This window comes from Amaranthus tricolor, chromosome 1 (genome assembly GCF_026212465.1).
Source record: "Amaranthus tricolor cultivar Red isolate AtriRed21 chromosome 1, ASM2621246v1, whole genome shotgun sequence".
NCBI classification, from domain to species: domain Eukaryota; kingdom Viridiplantae; phylum Streptophyta; class Magnoliopsida; order Caryophyllales; family Amaranthaceae; genus Amaranthus; species Amaranthus tricolor.
Window position 1 is genome coordinate 40,065,863 of NC_080047.1, and position 19,855 is coordinate 40,085,717.

At 30.3% G+C, this 19,855-nt stretch overlaps 2 protein-coding genes across 2 annotated transcripts; both read left to right on the plus strand.

Annotated features, from left to right (window-relative positions):
- The first annotated feature begins 9,011 nt into the window (after positions 1-9,011).
- LOC130820797 (strigolactone esterase D14-like) lies at positions 9,012-11,054 on the plus strand. The gene is made up of 2 exons (XM_057686315.1): positions 9,012-9,441; positions 10,025-11,054. Exons 1-2 carry the CDS (start codon positions 9,059-9,061, stop codon positions 10,461-10,463), a joined length of 822 nt encoding a protein of 273 aa, XP_057542298.1. The 5' UTR covers positions 9,012-9,058; the 3' UTR covers positions 10,464-11,054.
- A 1,372-nt stretch (positions 11,055-12,426) lies between these two features.
- LOC130821089 (lipid phosphate phosphatase delta-like) lies at positions 12,427-19,742 on the plus strand. Its single transcript, XM_057686719.1, has 8 exons — positions 12,427-13,767; positions 13,859-13,954; positions 14,059-14,133; positions 14,215-14,345; positions 15,472-15,569; positions 15,662-15,790; positions 18,063-18,178; positions 19,069-19,742. The coding sequence occupies exons 1-8, from the start codon at positions 13,606-13,608 to the stop codon at positions 19,483-19,485; spliced, it is 1,224 nt and encodes a 407-aa protein (XP_057542702.1). The 5' UTR covers positions 12,427-13,605; the 3' UTR covers positions 19,486-19,742.
- Positions 19,743-19,855: the final 113 nt, after the last annotated feature.

A 19,855-nucleotide genomic window follows, 5' to 3' on the forward strand; every position in this document is an offset into this window, starting at 1 on the left:
TACAAATCCCTTTGAACTATCAATTTTTTTGCTCTTCTCCAGCCTCCTTTCAAAAAAACTCCCATCATAATATATCTGCCTCGTACTCCCTCAATATTCGTATTATATATCCCTATACTATCATCATTCCTTATAAATTATTTATTTACATTTTAAATTTTATCAAAAATATGAAATTTAAATAAAATTAAATTAAAATTTAGGAAAAATTACCTAGAATAATTCGACATTTTCATGATTTTTTTACAATAATTTCACCTATAGATTAACAATGAATAATCCTGCTTATTGATTGACAATGAATAATCCCAACTTAAGGGGTATTTTCCTAGAGTAAACCTGATAACCAGATGACTTGATATAATAAGTTTAATTTTAAAAAAAAAGATAAATTAAAATAAAATGTCGAAAAAATGTACAAAAATATTAAAAATTTTCTGATTTTTTTTTATTTTTTGGAATTTTTATTGTGAATTTTCAAAACTTTTCTCTAATTTCACATTAATTTTCAGTTTACTTTTTTTGGTAAATTACCTACTATACCAGGTCCTTCGATAACCCGAGTTTACTCTAGGCAAATATTCCCTACAGTTAGAATTATTCATGGTTAATCAATAGGTGGGATTATTGTAGGAAAATCAAAAAAAATATTGAATTATTCTAAGTCATTTTTCCTAAAATTTATGGTGAATAATTTATTATATCATTTTTTCTGTAAACTAATATTAACTTTATGTTTAAAAAACATTTTATCTGTAGTTCAAACACTTAGAGTACCTTTAATAAGGCTGCTTTTAAAAATTACTCCCTCCGAACCAAATAATTAGTCCCATTTCCTTGGGCACGGATATTAAGGGTTGTGTGGGGTCCATTAAAAAGTGTTCGTTGGGTATTTTTAAGTAATTGGATTAATTGTTAATGATTCCCTCCTTTTGCTTAATAAAGTAGATAGAATGAATTTTGGAGGGAAAATTGGGTTTCACATTGTTTGAGACTTAATTGAAATTAATACATTTCCGAAATTTTAATAATTAAACAACCATTAAACTACTTAATTTAAATTACAAAAAATTACATCAAATAAATTACAAAACCCGTCAAAATCATAAAATAAACTAAGTCTTCAATTCTTCCTTGATTTCTTCAACGTTTTTTGAACGACAATTGAAAACGAGCAACCCTCACGCCACATGCGCATGCGGATATTAAATCTTTCGTTGAATTCAGATTTATAAAAAAACAAACACGGTATGCATTTAGTGTTAAAAATTAATTAAATAACTACAAAAATCTAAATGTTTTGATTTTGAAAAGAAGCCATCCATGAAACTGGAAGATTGTAACACTGATGAAAAGAAGCCAATAATGAAAGTGGAAGAAAAATACAGTATTGAAAAGAAGGCATCAATCCAATGAGTTGACAATTAGTAACACAGTAAAGGGAAAACAAAAAATTAAGTGGAATGGAGACAGATTCGGGTTCATCAATGAAATTGTGAAGAAGTACGATTTGCATAGGAGGACAATTGGAAGGATATGGAGACAGATTCGGGATCAAAAAAAAATGAAGTTCCAATTAATGTCAACAATAAGAAGACAGGGACCAAAGGAAGGGCATCAATCCCCTTTGATGAAAACAAATTCAAATCAATTGAAAAAGTGAAGAAGACAACTTTAAGATCACTATCAAGGGCCATGGGAGTTAGCCACACCACAGTATGCAGATGGAAAAAAAAAGGTACTTTCGAAAGCACACCAACGCAATCAAACCGTTACTTACAGACAAAAATAAACTCGACAGGTTAATTTTTTGTCTTAGTAGTTGCATTTTTGATGAGCAAACAAGCAACTTCACATTTAATGAGATGTCAAATGTAGTCCACATTGATGAAAAGTTGTTTTATATTACAAGGACACAACAAACATTTTATCTAACTCAAGATGAAATAGAGCCACATAGAGAAATCCAATCTAAAAGATTTATCCCCAAGATCATGTTTATGTGTGCCGTTGCAAGACCAATCTTTTCTAGTGAAGGTGAGATGATTTTTGATGGAAAGATAGGCATTTTTCCTTTCACACATCAAGTGGCAGCACAAAGGAGTTCAAAAAACAGGAAGAGAGGAGAGCCAGAGACCAAACCAATACAATCAATCACTAAAGATCACACAAGAGACATGATTGTGCATAAGATACTACCAGCAATTAGAATTAAATGGCCACCACATTTAAGCAAAACAATTTTCATTCAACAGGACAATGCTAAACCACACATTTTAGATGATGATGAAGTGTTTAGAGAGGTGGCAACACTTGATGGATTTAACTTCCACTTAGTGCAACAACCTCCTAACTCACCGGATATGAATGTGCTTGACTTAGGGTTCTTTAGGTCAATACAATCTTTACAGCATCAAAAATCAGCATACAACTATGAACAACTAGTTAACGCAGTGACTACAGCATTTGACAATCTGACACCAAATGCACTGAAGAATGTATGGATCACACTACAAGCATGTAAAATTGAGGTTATTAAGAAACTAGGTGGTATGGATTATGACATTCCACACATGAGCAAAGCAAAACTAGAAAGGGAAGGGAGACTCCCACATTGTTTGGGGGTACAGCAGCAAACAATTTACGAGGCACTAACATATCTGGACACAAAGGTGGATGAAACTACATTTGAGGTAATTTTATTTTACTTGGGGATCAAAGACGAAGCAGTTTTCCATCAACTTCATTTAACAAGAGTAAGCACAGAAGCAACAACAGAAGCAACATCAGAAGCAACAACAGAAGCAGCAACAGAAGCAACAACAGAAGCAACATCAGAAGCAACAACAGAAGCAGCAACAGAACCAGCAGCATATATTCCAGCATGAAATGAAGCAACAACAGAAGCAACCACAGAAGTAGCACCAACATGAACACCAGGAACATGTAAATATGACACACATGAGTATACTTTTGGGACACCTTTTGTACTCACTTTTGGGTTACATTGTTAGGTAAATGTTTAGGTCTAAACACGATGTAGAAATTAAATAGGGGAGATGTTTAGCCGTAAACATTTAGAACGAAATGTCATATAACAATTTATGGATGGCTTCAAAAACAAAATGAAAAACATATTCATCTCAGAGAACAATTTGAACTCATCACAGATAACCTAAATCCCATACTAATTGCCTCCTTCATCTGGTAAGAACATAGCCTCCTAAACATAATGTTTGGTGGCTTATGAACTGAAAACCCTAGATTGGTGGCAAAATGAATGGATTTAGGGATTTTGTAGCTATAATCAATTGTTTACCCTCAAAAAAAAAATCATAGGGCAACAAAAATAGAACACGAAAGACATGCATACCATACAAACCACATAAACAAAATCATCATTAGTCAAAGAGAAAAGATGTATCCATACGAGAAAATGGGCCTCGAACATCTATATCAGACAGCAAATCATCATCATCCAATGATTCTTCATCTGAGGAAGGGAACAAGTTCTCAATGTATAGATCTTGAAGATCCAGTTGTAAATCAAACATACCATGTATTTCTTCATCTTCAGAAGTTATACTTCTTCCCCAGTTAGGATCCGTTTCATCAGAAGTCGTAGACGATGCAGGTAGGCGATTGTAGAAATCGAACCATGGGTTAGGAGATCCAATCGTAGGATCACTTTCTTGGGACGAAGACAAACAACAAAGACAAGACGTTGGTGACGCCATGTTCAAAAAAACCCAGAAAAGTCAAGAAAAAACCCATATTTAAAAAACCCCTAAAAGTATTAGGGTTTCAAGGAAGACGAAGATGGTGGAAAAAAAATGAAGATGAAGATAATAAACCGTAAACCAAGGTATTCTTGGGGATGAAGATGAAGATCATTGAAGAAGAAGAAGAGTTATACAGAGGTTGAGGATGAACATGAGAGAGAGGGAGGGAGAGGTAGGGATTCAGTAAATAGGGGAATTATAAAGGGAGGGAAAGATTAGGTTGATTAATGATGTGTTATATTGTTAATTATTTTAGGTTAGTAGGGTTTACGGGGGTAAATTCGTAATTACGTGTGTGAACTAAGGGTATTTAAGTAAAAAAAGATTGCCAAAAATAGAAATGGGACTAATAAAAAGGTTTTGCCAAATAAGGAAATAGGACTATTAATTTGGATCGGAGGGAGTATTATCTTTAAACTTTTGTCAATCTAATAAAAAAATATATAAAAGTATTATAAAATAGTATATTATTGATACAAGGCATACATATATGGTGTATGGGGTAAGACAAGTGGATATGAGATGAGTAAAACTTTATACCCACCATCAATCCACTATTTTATTCCTAATTTATAACTTAAAACATAAGATATTTTAATTCATCTCAATGTAAATTATATTAATATTAACTTTTTGTAATTTTAATCATTTAAATTTGAGATATTAAAAAAAATCAGTTTGTGTTGAATAAAGTACAAAAGGAAAATATGACAATTTTACCGGAATGAAAAGAGTACAAATTTCTATTTTTCTTTGTTTGTTTTGGAAGATAAAACACTAATTCTCTATTGAGGTCGTCTCACAATGAAACGATTTTGTTTAGGCTAGTTCAAATTATTTTTTAAAAAAATCGCTTCATGTACAAGCGGAAATTCAATTTTCATTGTTTTTTCTTTTTTTTAATTTTTTTTACTAATGAGCTTTTTATATAGACCGTCTCACAATAATATGGTCTCATATAAGACGGGTTGAAGATAAAAAGCAGAGCTTTAAAAGTTGTCTAGTCTTGCAAGTTTTAAGTTTGCAATAATGAAATGTAAAATAAAGGATAGAACACCCTGATAGTCCAAGCATATATACTAATGTCTCCGTTTTTATATGTTATTCTCGGATAGAATTTACGAATTTTGGTATTAAATTTTGATTACAAATTCTCATCAATCTATAAGAAAAAAAAACATATTCATATAGAATCTTGGTAGAAACGTCTCAATATATACTTTCTACATATCAACCTTTTTGAAATTTTAAAAACTTACAATTAAAATTATTTGATTTTAAAATTTGAATTAGGATCTGCGAAAAAAAGTAAATGGAAAGAACATTTAAAAACAGAGGGGTAGTATATAACATCATTAATATACAATTACTAACTTTTTGTCGTCTTAAATTTATTTTACATCTGATTAAAACTTGGTGAGTCATATAACTAAACAATATCAATTTGTAATTTGAAAATACTTCAACTGAAAAATAGAAATGGATCAATTTTAAATGTAGGCTATGTTTCATTTTGACTCTTTTGAAACTTGATCAATATTTTACAAGTTTCAAATCATTATTCTTATTAATTAATTTAACTCGACTAATTAAAATACAATTTAATTCAACAATAATTCAATAAAAAAATAACTCGATTTAAAATTTATCCGATCAATTATTAAGAGCCATAAATAATGGATAGTTGAGTAAAAGAAACTATGATTTTCCTACTTTAGTAATGAATTCAAAAAGTGGAAACTAACATAATAAAGGCAAGGATGGCAAGTTTGTTGGGTTCACTTCTACTTTTTGAGCAAAATTCAATAACCAATTCCCTCCTCGACTAATCCCTTTCAAGAGAAGCAAGTGCACTAACTACATTTGACATTTCACAAATCACGCCACATCATTACCATTTATTTTTTTAATTTTTTAGATTCTGTCTCTGTGAGAGGACTCCAAAACAAAGAATTAATATGTTAATAATTTATATTAATTAGGCTATTCAACTTATGTAAGAGGCGCGCCTTATAATGAGACCGTTTCATACTAAAATTTATGCTCTTTTAGCTCTACTTTTATTTTTCGTTTTGACTTATATTCTTTCTTAAATTGTCATCTATACATTTAATTTACCCTTTAATTTCATCCACATATTTCGCCCAATACTTTAAAATATTTATTTTTGTTTCATTTTTCTTGTTTATTCATCAATATCTATAAAGACAAATTTGGTGGAACATATCTATTTTAATATTTCTAGGTGGATTTAATGACATATTCATTTATGATACCATTGAATTATCCAATATTGTTATTTCTAGCTTGATTTTAAAAATACCCTTTTAAATACTTTTATGTCCATTTAGATTTGCTATGTTGCACCAAAAAAATTTCATATTGATTTATTTATATGATGTATTGAATTCAAATGGATAGAGAGTAATTTTTTATTCATCGTGACTTTTGTAAATAGCTTAACTTTCCAACAAATATACGAAATATCTTAATTTTTTATTATTAATATTATCTTTGTATAAATAAACCAAATTACTATTTGATATTATTATATTAATACACATCTACGATAGAAAATATTTTTGTATTTATCACGAAGAATATCTTACTTAATGTTAATGGAAACTAATTAAATATGTTCTAATTTTTGAATATTTTTATAGGATTTTAACGAAAAAAACATGATTGCGACACATGTCATTCAAATTAATCGTTTACGTCTATATTATATAGATAGTAAATAGACAGATCGATTGATTGATAAATTTTACCACTACTATCATTATACATGCATAAGATAATATGAATTTAATTGGAGTACTAAATTGAAATTCATGAGAAGATATCCAAATAATTGTATAGTTAGATATAAATCATAAGTTCATAACTCTGTAACAATTTGTAATTTTCGTGATAATTTTCTACAAAAATAAAGAAAAATATTCAGTTGGCCATACATTTTCCATGAAGTATTTTCACATATATATTTTATTGAACAAAAAAAGTTCTTTTCTTTTAGTATACACAATTTTGTTAGTATATTTCATCTATAGACAATTTTACAATATTTTATTTAAACACGAAATTAGAATTAATTCTATGTAATAATTTGATGTTAATCAAACCTCTTCAAAGAGAATTAAATTTATACTTACATAATAATAATAATAATAATAATAATAATAATAATAATAATAATAAAGGTGCTATAAATATAATATGTAATGAAAGTCATGTGAATAAGAAAATTCAAATAAACTTAAATAACTATATATTTATGTGTCCATCATAATGCCACCTAAATTCCTACTAACTCAAGTTGATGCGTAGATATTAGACTATATTAGTAGATGTGGGACAAAAGTATGAAATCAATTCAAAATCTGAAAAGACAATTTCGATTATGTACAATCATATAGTATTATTTTTTATAGAATTACATGATAGTCAACTCAAAATCTTTGTATGTGAAAATATGAATATTTAATTACTTTAATATATTGTAAATGGCTCTTAATTTTACTATGTCATACTCTCTCAGTCCCTTTGAGTTTGCTATTGATAATAATATTTTTTTTCACAACATATTACTTTTAATAACAAATGGACAGAATAATACTTCATATGTTGCTTTAAAATTGTAATTAAAGAAAGTTGATATAAAATTAAGGAGTGATGCATGAAGATATTAAAATTATGTAGACGGAATTAAAAGATATAAGTAATATGTGCATACTAATCAATAAAATAATCATAAAGATATTTTAATTAAATAAATATGACATAGTAAAAAAGAGGGACTAAAAATTATGTGGTATATTCAAAGAGAGATAGAAGAGTGTATATAACAAGTTGGTTGTAAATTGATGCCCCATGTTAAGTCCATAATGTAGTTGCACTAACATACAATTGGAAGTCACTTTCTTGGTATAAAGTACTAATAAAGTTATTTGTCAAAAATTATTAAGGAAAGCTCTTAGTTGTCTTAACTTATACTTCCTCTTTTATTTGTCATTTTGAATTATTTTATCTATTATTTGGTGTATCCCTAAATAATATTTATATTTATATATCTTAAATTTTTGACATAATTAATCTTATGTATTTTTATTTTAATATTTTAGTAATATTTATGATCTCCATATATTTTTTAGTAATTTTGTTTCAATATTTTTTTATTGTTTATGGCCTCTACATGTACTAACTTTATATAAACCTTTTTTTAATAGTTATGTACCTCATATTTTTTCTACTTTCTTTATTTTAATATTTTTTAAATGCTTATGGTTCTCACTTTTTCTCCATCAAATTTATTATTCAATAAAATGCTTATGGTTCTCACTTTTTTCCCATCAAATATATTATTTAATAAAATAATATAATTATCATTTAAAAAATTTTAATTTTTTAATTTTAGTGATCCTGTTTTGTGGAAATAACGTTAAAGAATATGTACATTTTAATAGTTTTAGTTTTTGTGGTCATGATAGAAAGTTGTACTACATGATAATAAATATAATGCTTGTCTATGATAGTTGGTATTATTTTTCTAGGTTTTATAAGTTTTATCGAGTAAGTAAATTTAAAGGTACAGAAAGAGCAAATATATTTTCGTAAAGAATATATATCTTGAGGCATCAATTTAAAACTTTGACTTTTGATTGAGATGATTATTTAATATAATATCAAAAATCAATATGATAAAAAGTCACAAAGCTGAAGCACAACCATCCTAGATTTCAAGTGAAATATATATAGCTCACTCTTGTGTGAAAAGGGAGTGATTGAGTATATCATCTCTTGGAATCTCAACCATTGATTCAGAGATTATCATATTCTACTTAATTGGTGGACTTTGTGTTTGTGTTACCTAGCCCAAATGGACAAACAAAAAAATATTAGATAATAGATTTTGCGAATCAATTATTACCTCAGTTAAAGAAAGTATTACTTTTTTCGAGTGAAATCCTCAATTTGATTATCAATCAACACTCACCTTCCCTCAGGCTATTTTGTAATAAAAAGAAATAATAGGTATTATTCAAACATATTTATAACCAAAAAGGTGTTCACATTTGTCAAAAATCTTTTTTACAATAGTAATGACACAATTAAGGTGAATTGACTTAAAAAAATAAAATATTTGTTTGAATTGGAGGGGTATTTATTTAGTTTATAAGTCTATAACCCTAGTTAAACTATCATTTCTATATATAGCAAGTAGCAACCCTTCCTTTTCCTTCATTGCAAGAAACAAATACTAGAAATAGAGGGAAATGGAGCAAAGTAGAGGTATATTTGAAGCCTTAAATGGAAATATTTATGGAAATATTAGCAATAGCCAAACACTAGTATTGGGGCATGGATTTGGCTCAACACAAAGTGTTTGGCACAATCTTATCCCTTTCCTTGCATTATATTTTAGGGTTGTAGTGTTTGACTTAGCTTTCTCTCCAAATGTTATCCCTAAAATGTATGATCCAAACAAGTACTCCAATTATAGTGGGTATGCACATGATTTGGTGGGTGTTCTTGATGAGCTTAAGGTTGATAAGCCCATTTTTATGGGTCATTCTATGTCAGCCATGATTGGATGCTTAGCTTCTATACAAAGGCCACAACTCTTTCAACACCTTATTTTATTGGGTGGTTCTCCTAGGTACCTATCTTCTTGTTTATTTTCTTAGTGGCTTTATATTTTTATAACTGGTCTTGTATGAGACCGTTTTACCATGAGATTGACTCATATAATAAGCTTTTTTTTGTAATTGATCAAATAAAATTGTAAGTGATCACTTTAATACAATAAATATATATAGATCAGCCCAATAAAGATGGTCTCACCATGAGATTGTCTCATTTAAGAATTTTTGTTGTGTTTAAGTAGGGTGTATTTGAAATTGGCTTGTTGATTGGCTAATCGATCAATTGGTCAAACACTCAAACAACTAAAGAAAGTATTGGTAAATGACTATCAAATCAGCTAAAAAGCTAACTTTTAAGCTAAAATTAAAAATTATAATGAGTAAATTTTTTATTAGCTTTATAGCATTGGAATTATTTTTTCTCAAATAGACAACCAAGAGTTAATTTTTATCAAATATTTCCTTAACAGTTTGCTTAACAACTAACAAAAAAATCCAATATATCAGCCGGTCAAACAAACCAATAACTAATTTCAAACTCCTGATGATTTCTCAGAAAGCAAATCTTGTTAATTACTGCATTATACTCATGTGTAGGTATCTTAATGATCAAGAATATGAAGGAGGATTTGAAAAGTCAGATATTGATGAAATTTTTAATCAAATGAAGCAAAACTATACAGATTGGGTTCAAAATTTTGCTCCAAATAGCATAGGAGTAAATGATAGCAATGCAATCTCAGAATTTGAGCGTAGTTTGAAAATGATAAACCCTAATACAAGTTTTGATGTTGCAAAGTCCGTCTTTTTAAGCGATTATCGATCGATTTTATCACAAGTACAAGTCCGAGCAACCATCATTCAATCGAAAGATGATTTCGTCGTTCCATTATTTGTTGGTAATTATATGAAGGAGAAATTGGGAGGTCTTGTGAATTTGACTATCTTGGACACCCATGGCCATTTTCCCATGTTAACTAACCATTCTTTGCTTCTTAAGGTCCTTAGTAGTGTTCTTGGAATACAAGATGGTTGAGCTTGGCACTTTGTATTCATCATGTGATGATGGAATGCATGGGTCAAGATATGTTGTTCCACATGAAAGACCCAAAAAAATTCAAAGAAAAATTAATTCTTACATTCACTTTCTATATATATCATTCATGCACATAGTAACTATTACAAGGTGTGTCACACGATTTCACATGTACAAGTTATTCTTAATCTTCAATCCAGTATTTCCACTCAAAGTCAAGATTTGGAAAAGGGTACATGTCCAACTCATCTTCTTTTAAAATTAATTTAGGAAAAATTATCGTCAATAATACAATTTTTTGTTAATTTTTATACAATAATACCAACTATTGATTAGCCATGAATAATACCAACTTAGGGGGTATTTTCCTAAAGTAATACCAACTTTAGTTTATTAATTAGTTTATCAAGTTTTTTGTCTTATAATCACCAATAATTTGATTTTTAACATGTTAGGGATTTTCTAGACAACAACCCTTTAAGTTGATATTATTCATAGTTAATCAATAGTTGGTATTACTGTACGAAAATTAACAAAATGTTGTATTATTCACGGTAATTTTTCCTTTAATTTATTTTATGTTGAGTTGTAATTTTAAATATGTTGTATACATGTGAATTTTATTTTAAATAAATTCAAATTTGACTTAAATGATAAAAATATTACTCATGTAATGCATGATTAACATATTATATTCATATGTGATATTTTATCGCTAATAAGACTTTTGATCAAATGTCCCTAACGCTATTTTTACTGTATTTAAAAGATTGACACATTTTTATTTCAAATGTCCCTAACGCAATATTTCTTTTTTAAAAAGTATTCACCATTTTTCTATAATTCTAATCCACACATCTTCTCTTATTTTATCTGATTTTTCATCATATCCACACAATATAAGCATGTTTTCTTCGTCATATCTAATTGAATAAAATTCGAATTTAATAAGGTTTGATTTAATCTGATATGATTTGATAAGGTCAAGTATGATCTGGTTAGGTCTAGTCTGATCTAATCTAATTTGATTAAGTATAATAAGGTCTTGTCTAATTTGATCTGCTATGGCCCAATTTGATCTAATTGAATTTATATTAAAAGAAGTTAAAGTTATCATGGTATTATTATTATTATTATTATTATTATTATTATTATTATTATTATTATTATTATTAATAATTTTTTTTATTATTTAATTTTTTTGAAACCGTATTCCATTTCATTAAGGTAAACTTTACAAGGATGTCCAAATAGACCCGGATTTGCACATATGCCCAAGACTTATGAGTTGCTTCCTTTAATTTGTGCATATTTATTTTTAATGTTGTCTCATAATTTTTTAATTTAATCCACAAAATCATTATATTGTTGGTTCAGTTTTCCATTTCTATTTTTATTTTTATTTGAGTTTTATCTTATTTACGATCTACAAATTATAATATTCTCTTTGTCCTTTTAAAATAGTACCATTTAATTGAAAAATATGAGAGTTTTTGAGTTAAATAGTGTTATTTTAGATAAACATAAAAAATATTTATTTATGTTTTTATTAATAAGTGCAAATTATACTATTTTATATTATACTTGTTACTAATATTAATATTTTTTTCAATATATGATGATACACGTATTTCAAGTACAATATAGTGAGTTGAGTTGTGACGTTTACCTTTGACAGTCAAATGGCAGCCAACCATGAAAAGTCCAATATCAAAAGTTCAAAACATCAACGACGATTTCAACGAAAACAAATTCCTGACAATTTTGATCCGTTGATATGGATTGCCCATTTAACTTTTTCTAAATGGGTAATTAATTTATAATTAACATAAATAGTAAAATATTTATAGCAATAATTAAATTTACAGGTAAGATAAAAAAAAATAATATCACAAATTTTTGTGAGAGACCGTCTCTATTGAGTCAGCCTATTATATATTTTTTAAAATATTAAAGTAGGCATTAACAATAATGTAAGTAAACAATTAAGATATTGGAAGTAGACATTACGGATATGGTAAGTAAACATTAAAGGATAATATAAGAGGCATTAAAAATACGGTAAGTAGACATTAATTTTTAATTGGCTGGGCTTAAAATGCATCTCTCAGAGACGATCTTTCAAGAGACTAACTGAGAATGATATATATATTTTGTAGAAAGCCGTGAAAATTTGACACAAATAGAAATCTTTCAAAGTTAAAAGAATAAACTAAAATGAAAAGACGAAAATCTCTTAAAAAGAGAGTATTACGTAATCCATTTAGTTTTCTCAGGGGTGGAGAATGTTAGGAAGAATTAAAGCTATATAATTTGGGCTTAGGCATATACACTAGACCCGTATAAGAGAAGAGTTGACTATACACAAACTCGATGAGATTCCATCCTAGATTTAGTCGACCTCTCTCTAATTCTACAATGTGAGATTACATGTGGGTTATTTTACAGCATTCCCTTACATGTTAACCAATTTTTTTTAATTCGAGGAAATGCTATTCTTTTCGAACCTACAAGTTGGTTTTTTTTATCGAAGACCGATTGTTGTTGTTTCCAGTTGACCGGAGGGCATGGGCATTGGCTTAGTCTTATACACTACAAAATCCACATAATTGAAGAGTTGAACATACAAACTTGATCATGTTCTATCCTAAATATTAATTGGTAATTTTACATTAAAAAGTAAAACCCGCTCAAATGACGTAAGATCTTATTCTCGTTTACCCCTCTTAATCACCCTTGATTTGATTAATCACAAACCTAATCCTATGAAATCAAGGGCCTCAGTTTTCTTTTAATGTCACCAACATGTTACTCTTAACCCCACTTACTAATTTTTCCATCCCTAGAACCTTCTTTCTCACATTCTCTTATAATTGTCATTTTCATGGCCCTTCTTTTTGCTATTTGACAGGCAAAATTCAACTATATTCCATGGGTCATGGCTCCCATCACTCTTTCAGTAAAAAGAAGAAGAAACAAAGCCAACCCACAATGAATTATTCAAAGACTTGTATTCTTAGGAATCCCTAATTGCACGATTAAAGCCTTATTTTTCTGTTACAAGTCTAAAGTTTGAATCTTTTCTTTCTCCTGCTGACCTGCTTTATAATTGGATTCCAAGGGTAGGAGAAAGAAGAGAGAAATGGAGAAGATTCCTGTATGGCAAGCTGCAAGTTTAAGTGGAATTGTAGCATGGATTTTCTTGGCTTCAATTTTTGATTTAACCAGAAAAATTAGATCTTTTGTGCAACCCTGGGTTGCCCACCATGTTAAGATCGGCATACCCTTCATTCTTCAGATCCAGGTTTTTAAGATTTTGTAGATTTTTGTTGATATTTATGTTGCTGAATGTTTTTTATGATGTGGGTATTGATTTTTTTTGGTTGGATTTTCAGAAATCACAGCATAAAATTTTGGATGTGCTGTTTTCTGGGTTATCATGTGTTGTTTCTGTGCCATTCTACACTGGTTTTCTTCCTCTCCTTTTCTGGGTACTTTCTGAAACTCTCAGAAATATTGAGACTTTTTTTATAAAAAATAATTGAGTTTTGAGAAATTATGATATGGGTTTTTGTTTTGTATGGAAATATTGCAGAGTGGGCATGGAAAATTAGCAAGGCAAATGACATTATTAATGGCTTTTTGTGATTATATTGGGAATTGTGTAAAGGTAAGAATTTTGTTCAAGATTAGCAAAATGTGTGAGAAATAAGGGGTGATTTAGGGTTATGATGAAAATTTGGTTATATAGGATGTAATTTCTGCTCCAAGGCCCAGCTGCCCACCTGTTAGAAGATTGACTGCTACTAAGGGTGAAGAAGAGAATGCCCAAGAATATGGTTTGCCTTCATCTCATACCCTCAATACAGTTTGCTTATCTGGGTAATAATCTTTCTTTGTTTTCTCTAATGAATTTAGTTGTCATAATCAAGCGATGTTTATACTTTTGAAAGTGCTCTTTGTTATTGCAAGTATTTGCTTATATCATTATCTTACATTCTTACTTCATATTGCCTTTGGAGTTTGGCATGGGCTTTTAGAGAAAACTTGTCGTGGATTGGCAGTAGAGGTGTTCAAAGCATACCCGATGATTTGATATTCACCCGGCATAGTAACCAAACTTGATTTCACCCAACTTATAATTGGATTTACAATTATGTTAAAAAAAAACGTGGATACTAAACCACCCGAAATCAACTCGATGACTTGAATGAACACCTCTAATTGCCAGTAGTTTAATGCTCAACTTGAGGCATAGCTTTTAATGATGATATGGCATGGAGTTATGAATTTTGAAAATTAAGTTCATTGAGGAGTAGTATTGCATTTGGGTTGAGGATCTCACAATAATTTGCTTTTTATTTCTATACAAGGAATGAGTGAATGTAGGTAAGCAAAGTAGCTTGCTGATGAACATTGTGGCAGGCACTATCATGCTTCATATGCAACCTTCTTGTGAAATTGTGTGTTCTTTGTTAGCGTTTCCATTATTTTATCATACATGAAATGATGAAACACGAAAGACATTTGACAATTTCTAGAGCTGAGCATTATACTTCCTCCGATTTTTCTAAGTGCATCATTTTTCATGTGCATGCAAAATTAAAAATGATGATAGAGGGTGCAAGTGGTGCAAAATTTCATGTCATGTGAAACGAAGAGAGTATAAATTTTTTTGTGTAGTCTCCTCATGTGGGTGTCTAGTGTCAACATGGGTAATTTTGTTCTCACTCTTAAGTTAAATGCTATCAAATTCTTTTATAGCAAAGGCAAACAACATGTTGGCAAAGGGGTATGTTATTGGGAGTTAGGATCCATTGCTTTTAGTCCAAACCATGATGATCTTGTCCAATACTTTATCTTCATATTTTTTTGGGCTGATTGCTTGACTAGGATGCATATCTATCTTCTTTTTGTAATGAAATATATTGGAGTTGCTTCTTATTATTTATCTGAATGTGGTCTTATAAGTTGAATAATTGTTCCACTTTTTTCTTGTGATCTACAGATACCTCTTATATTATGTACTATATAACTCGAGAGATGACACTAATGGATTTGTTGGCATCAGCATGGTTTTCTTGATTGTTGGCCTCATTGCCTTTGGTTAGTCTTGAGAGTTGAGATAAACTTGCATGTAATTCAACCATAGTTTTCCGTACATTACATCTTGAAGCTGAAATTGTCTTTTTCCATAGGACGAATCTACCTTGGTATGCATAGCTTGATTGATATCATTGGAGGGCTTGTTCTGGGAGTGGTTGTCCTTGCCTTCTGGCTCACCATTCATGAATACGTTGACACTTTTATTACCACTGGTCAAAATGGTAAGTGTGCTTCCCCTCTAAAGTTTAACGCTTTTTGGCTCTGTGATAAGACAAATATAGTATGTCATAGGGGTAAGGTTTTGTAAATCTAACGTCGTAAACTTTGCTTAGGTAAAAGTTACTTAATGGCATTGGGTTGATTAAATATTGTAATATTCCATTTCTTTTAACCGACACTAAATGAATCAAACTCGGGCCACTTAATGAAAATTTTCTAAAAAATTGTGTGAGTTAATTTTAGTAGTTTGCAGTGTTCCTAAACTACCTCTTAATCTCAATTCAACTTAAAATAGTTTAAAAGTTTCTTTTCATTTAGTTCATTTTTCCCCCCAACTCAATTTTGTTGTATTTTGCTACATATTATAATGGAAGAGGAAGAGCTAAAAACTTCTATTTTCCATTTCTTTATAGTGAAACTGCCACGTTAGTTTGACCTAGTTTGTATGTTAAAGGATGTATTACAGGGGACGTCCCGAGCATGTTTAACATGTTCGATCGCATAAGGTCTCGGAAAATTGGAGGCTTCAATATTAAATTACGTAGTATATGTTAAGTGTTTATAGATAAAAAACTGTAAAAAAAATATCATAATTTTTGAAATTGCATGGGGTCTTCATAGAATTTTTCAATTTTATTCTGCCCCTGATGTATTATGTGGCTTGTGGGAGATAACGTATGGTCACATGTCATAGGAACCACTCTACTAATGTTAATCTTTAAGATATATTGTATTAAAAAGATGGGTGTTGAAGAAATGTGTATGTTTAGATGGATATGTGGTAACATAATTTAACATTTTAATGGATACAATTTGGAACGAATATGTTTGATCTTGATCGTAGGCTGGAGTTGCAAATATAGAATAAATGTATGAAATTTGACTATGTTGTTTTGCACATTTGGAGGGTGGAGAGTTGGGAATACCAGGATCTTGAAAAGGTGGTGTGAGGCCAACTATGAATCTGGTCGAGGGGATTAAGATAACATGACATTGGGTTTGCTTGCAATTGAAAAATATCAATAGGACCTTTGTGGATGACCTTTGAAGATGGATTTCAAGTTTGTGTCATAGATCCTATTTGAATGGGAATAACACTCCACCATTATTTACCATAAGCACGAGGTGAAAAAGCTAGATAAACAACTTTGATGCACTTTTCTACTCACCTTATGTTGATTTTTGACCTTGAAATTATTTTTTCCTGGGATAAATATGTTCATAAGCTAAGGGGAAAGAGTTTTTAGTAAGAGCTACCTAGTTCATTGCACTAAAACACGATCTTTCATGTTAGTTAGAGTCGAGGTTTTTCAAGTAAGAAGAACAAATCTATACTATAATAAGGTGGCTTCAATTGGATTTTATAAGTGAGCAATGGGTATCAAGCTTAATATGTGACAAGTCTCATGAGGCGGATTTAGCCACAAGTCTATGAATTGACTCGTCTTGGTGAAACGGGTTATATTTCAGTGTTGCTGGTTAAGGACATTCTTGTGTTAGTTGTATTCCCTGCTTGTGATACCAGCCGGCTGGTTATGGAATTTTATTGTGTGTACCGAGTTTCTCCAAGCTAATTAATCTTATGTTTCGGCTGATTTCGTGCATATGAAATGGCATAGATTGCAGTTATTTTTTTAACATCTGTTGCAAATATGCAGCTTTTAATTTTCCCCCCTTATTTGTAAAAATGGTGTGAGTTGACTAGGGAATCAATGATATACAACTTATAAAGTGGACTCGTAGGTGAGATTCTATTTCTCCACTTGTTGGACTAAGTTAGCATATCGGGATTTCTGTAGATAGTATTCTCTCCTTTTCGTTTAGTTCCTATGCTTTCCACATCAAGAACAAGAGCAAGGAATGGACCCCACTATGTATAATTTTTCATAAGGATTGATAAGGAATAGAACCCTACCGGATGAAGTTGTGTAGGTCGAACCATGGTGCAAAAACAAGGTCGTGTCGTATCGTATCATACTGTCTCGCGTTGTAAAGGCTATCAAATTAACAATATTACCCATGGTGGCAAGGTATAAAAAAACGCATTTAGGCCGGTTCAAGGGATATCTCATGATATACCTTGAGCAGTTGAAGCATAAAATATACCACACTCACATCTATTTTCTAGTCCTTATTTGTGTAAATCGCGTTATGGGCTTCAAACTAAATTGTGCAATTTTCGGTCTTTGTATAAATGCTATCTATATATAGGTCTTTGAATCCTAATTAAATTGCTCCTAAGTCCTAACTTGCACAATTTATGTTATTTTACAGTTACAGCATATTGGGCTGCGCTTAGCTTCTTATTGTTTTTTGCTTATCCAACTCCGGAGTTTCCTACGCCTAGCTTTGAGTTCCATACAGCCTTTAATGGTGTTGCTTTTGGAATTGTAAGTATCATTATTTCAACTTTGTTTATTGTTATATTCCAATTAATCCTCATATTTTTTTGAATCAAGGGTTTCAGGCATTACGGAAATAGAGTATTCGTTCTTTTTACGTATCAGTCAATCTAATTTTAGGCTACTAAAATTATCTTATGGAATTATTAAAACAGCAAACATCAAACATAGAGTAAATAATGGCTAGTTTTAGAGATTGGCTTAGATTTACTGTTGAAAAGATTGATTTACAGCTCATCTTGTATGAGACGGTCTCACTATGTGACGAGCCCATATAATTAGCCAATTTATGTAATTAACCATTTTAAAGTTTTAAGTGATCATTTAACACACTAATGTACATGAGTTAGCCCAATAGAGATAGTCTCACCATGAGACCATCACATTTAAGAATTTGTGAATGATTTATAGTTGTCATCAATGATGACTTACCTAGAGACAAGGTGTAGAAATTGGTTTTTTTGTTTGCCGTGAAGCTAATTGTATAAGCTAATGGTAAGGAGATGTTTGGCAAGAAGTAGTTGTTGACTTGTTGGTTATTAGCTGTTTATCAGAGAAAAAGTAATTTAAAAGACAAGAGCTAAAAGACAATAAAAAAAGCTACAAAAAGAAGCTTTTGATTTTAACTTAAAAGCCATCTTTTCAGTTGTCTAAATTTATTTACCAATCATACTTTTTTGGCAAATCCAACTAAATAGCTAGTAAAAAAAGTGGTTTTCCCAACACGCCCTATATTTGTTTAGTTTTGCTAACATTACTCAACTTGAAACCTCAGTTTTATTACGTCCTATATTTATTTATGTATTATAAATAGTTTTTTGCATATTTTATCGTGGACCTTCTATAACGATTAATTGCGAAAGAGTTGTGCTGTGTAGGTTGCGGGAATTCAACAGACATATCAACAATTTCACCATGAGTATGTTCCACGCTTCTTCACCCCAGAACTCACAACGCCTTCGTTTATCGGGAGGGTACTAGTCGGAATACCCACCATCCTACTCGTGAAGTACTGCAGCAAGGCCTTGGCGAAGTGGATTTTGCCCGTGGCATTGAACACGATGGGTATTCCTATACGCTCAACTACTTACATTTCCACTTTAAATGGATCATCATCAACCGATAAAAAGTTGGACAAAACGAAGCAAGAATCAAGCTACATTCAGAAATTATTATTCTCTTCTCGTGAGGATTCATTCGATATTGACTCGGGCATCAGATTTATCCAGTATGCTGGCCTCGCATGGGCTGTGGTTGATCTTGTTCCATCATTATTTTCACAACTTAATTTATGATGATAAGTAAAATTTTGACATTTTGTATATAATATATTGTAAACCCCTTGCTTGCAACAACATAATTAGTCTATATAGTAAAATTATTTTTCTCTTAATGTTCCTTTATTTTCATGATCTTCCTCTTTGGAATTGACAATATACACATACACTCGATTTTGAGCTCAAGACTCGGGGTTAATTACGATATATCTATGTAGCTGTTGAGATGATTTATCCCACATCGATAAATTAAAGATGGTGTGCATAATTTATAAGTCGTTGGAGCCCTTTTTTCCATTGCCATGTGATTTTGAGATGTTATATCTTTGGCTTATGGAGTGTGTATCTCGTATTTTTTCGATAATATGTTGACATTTACAATAAATCC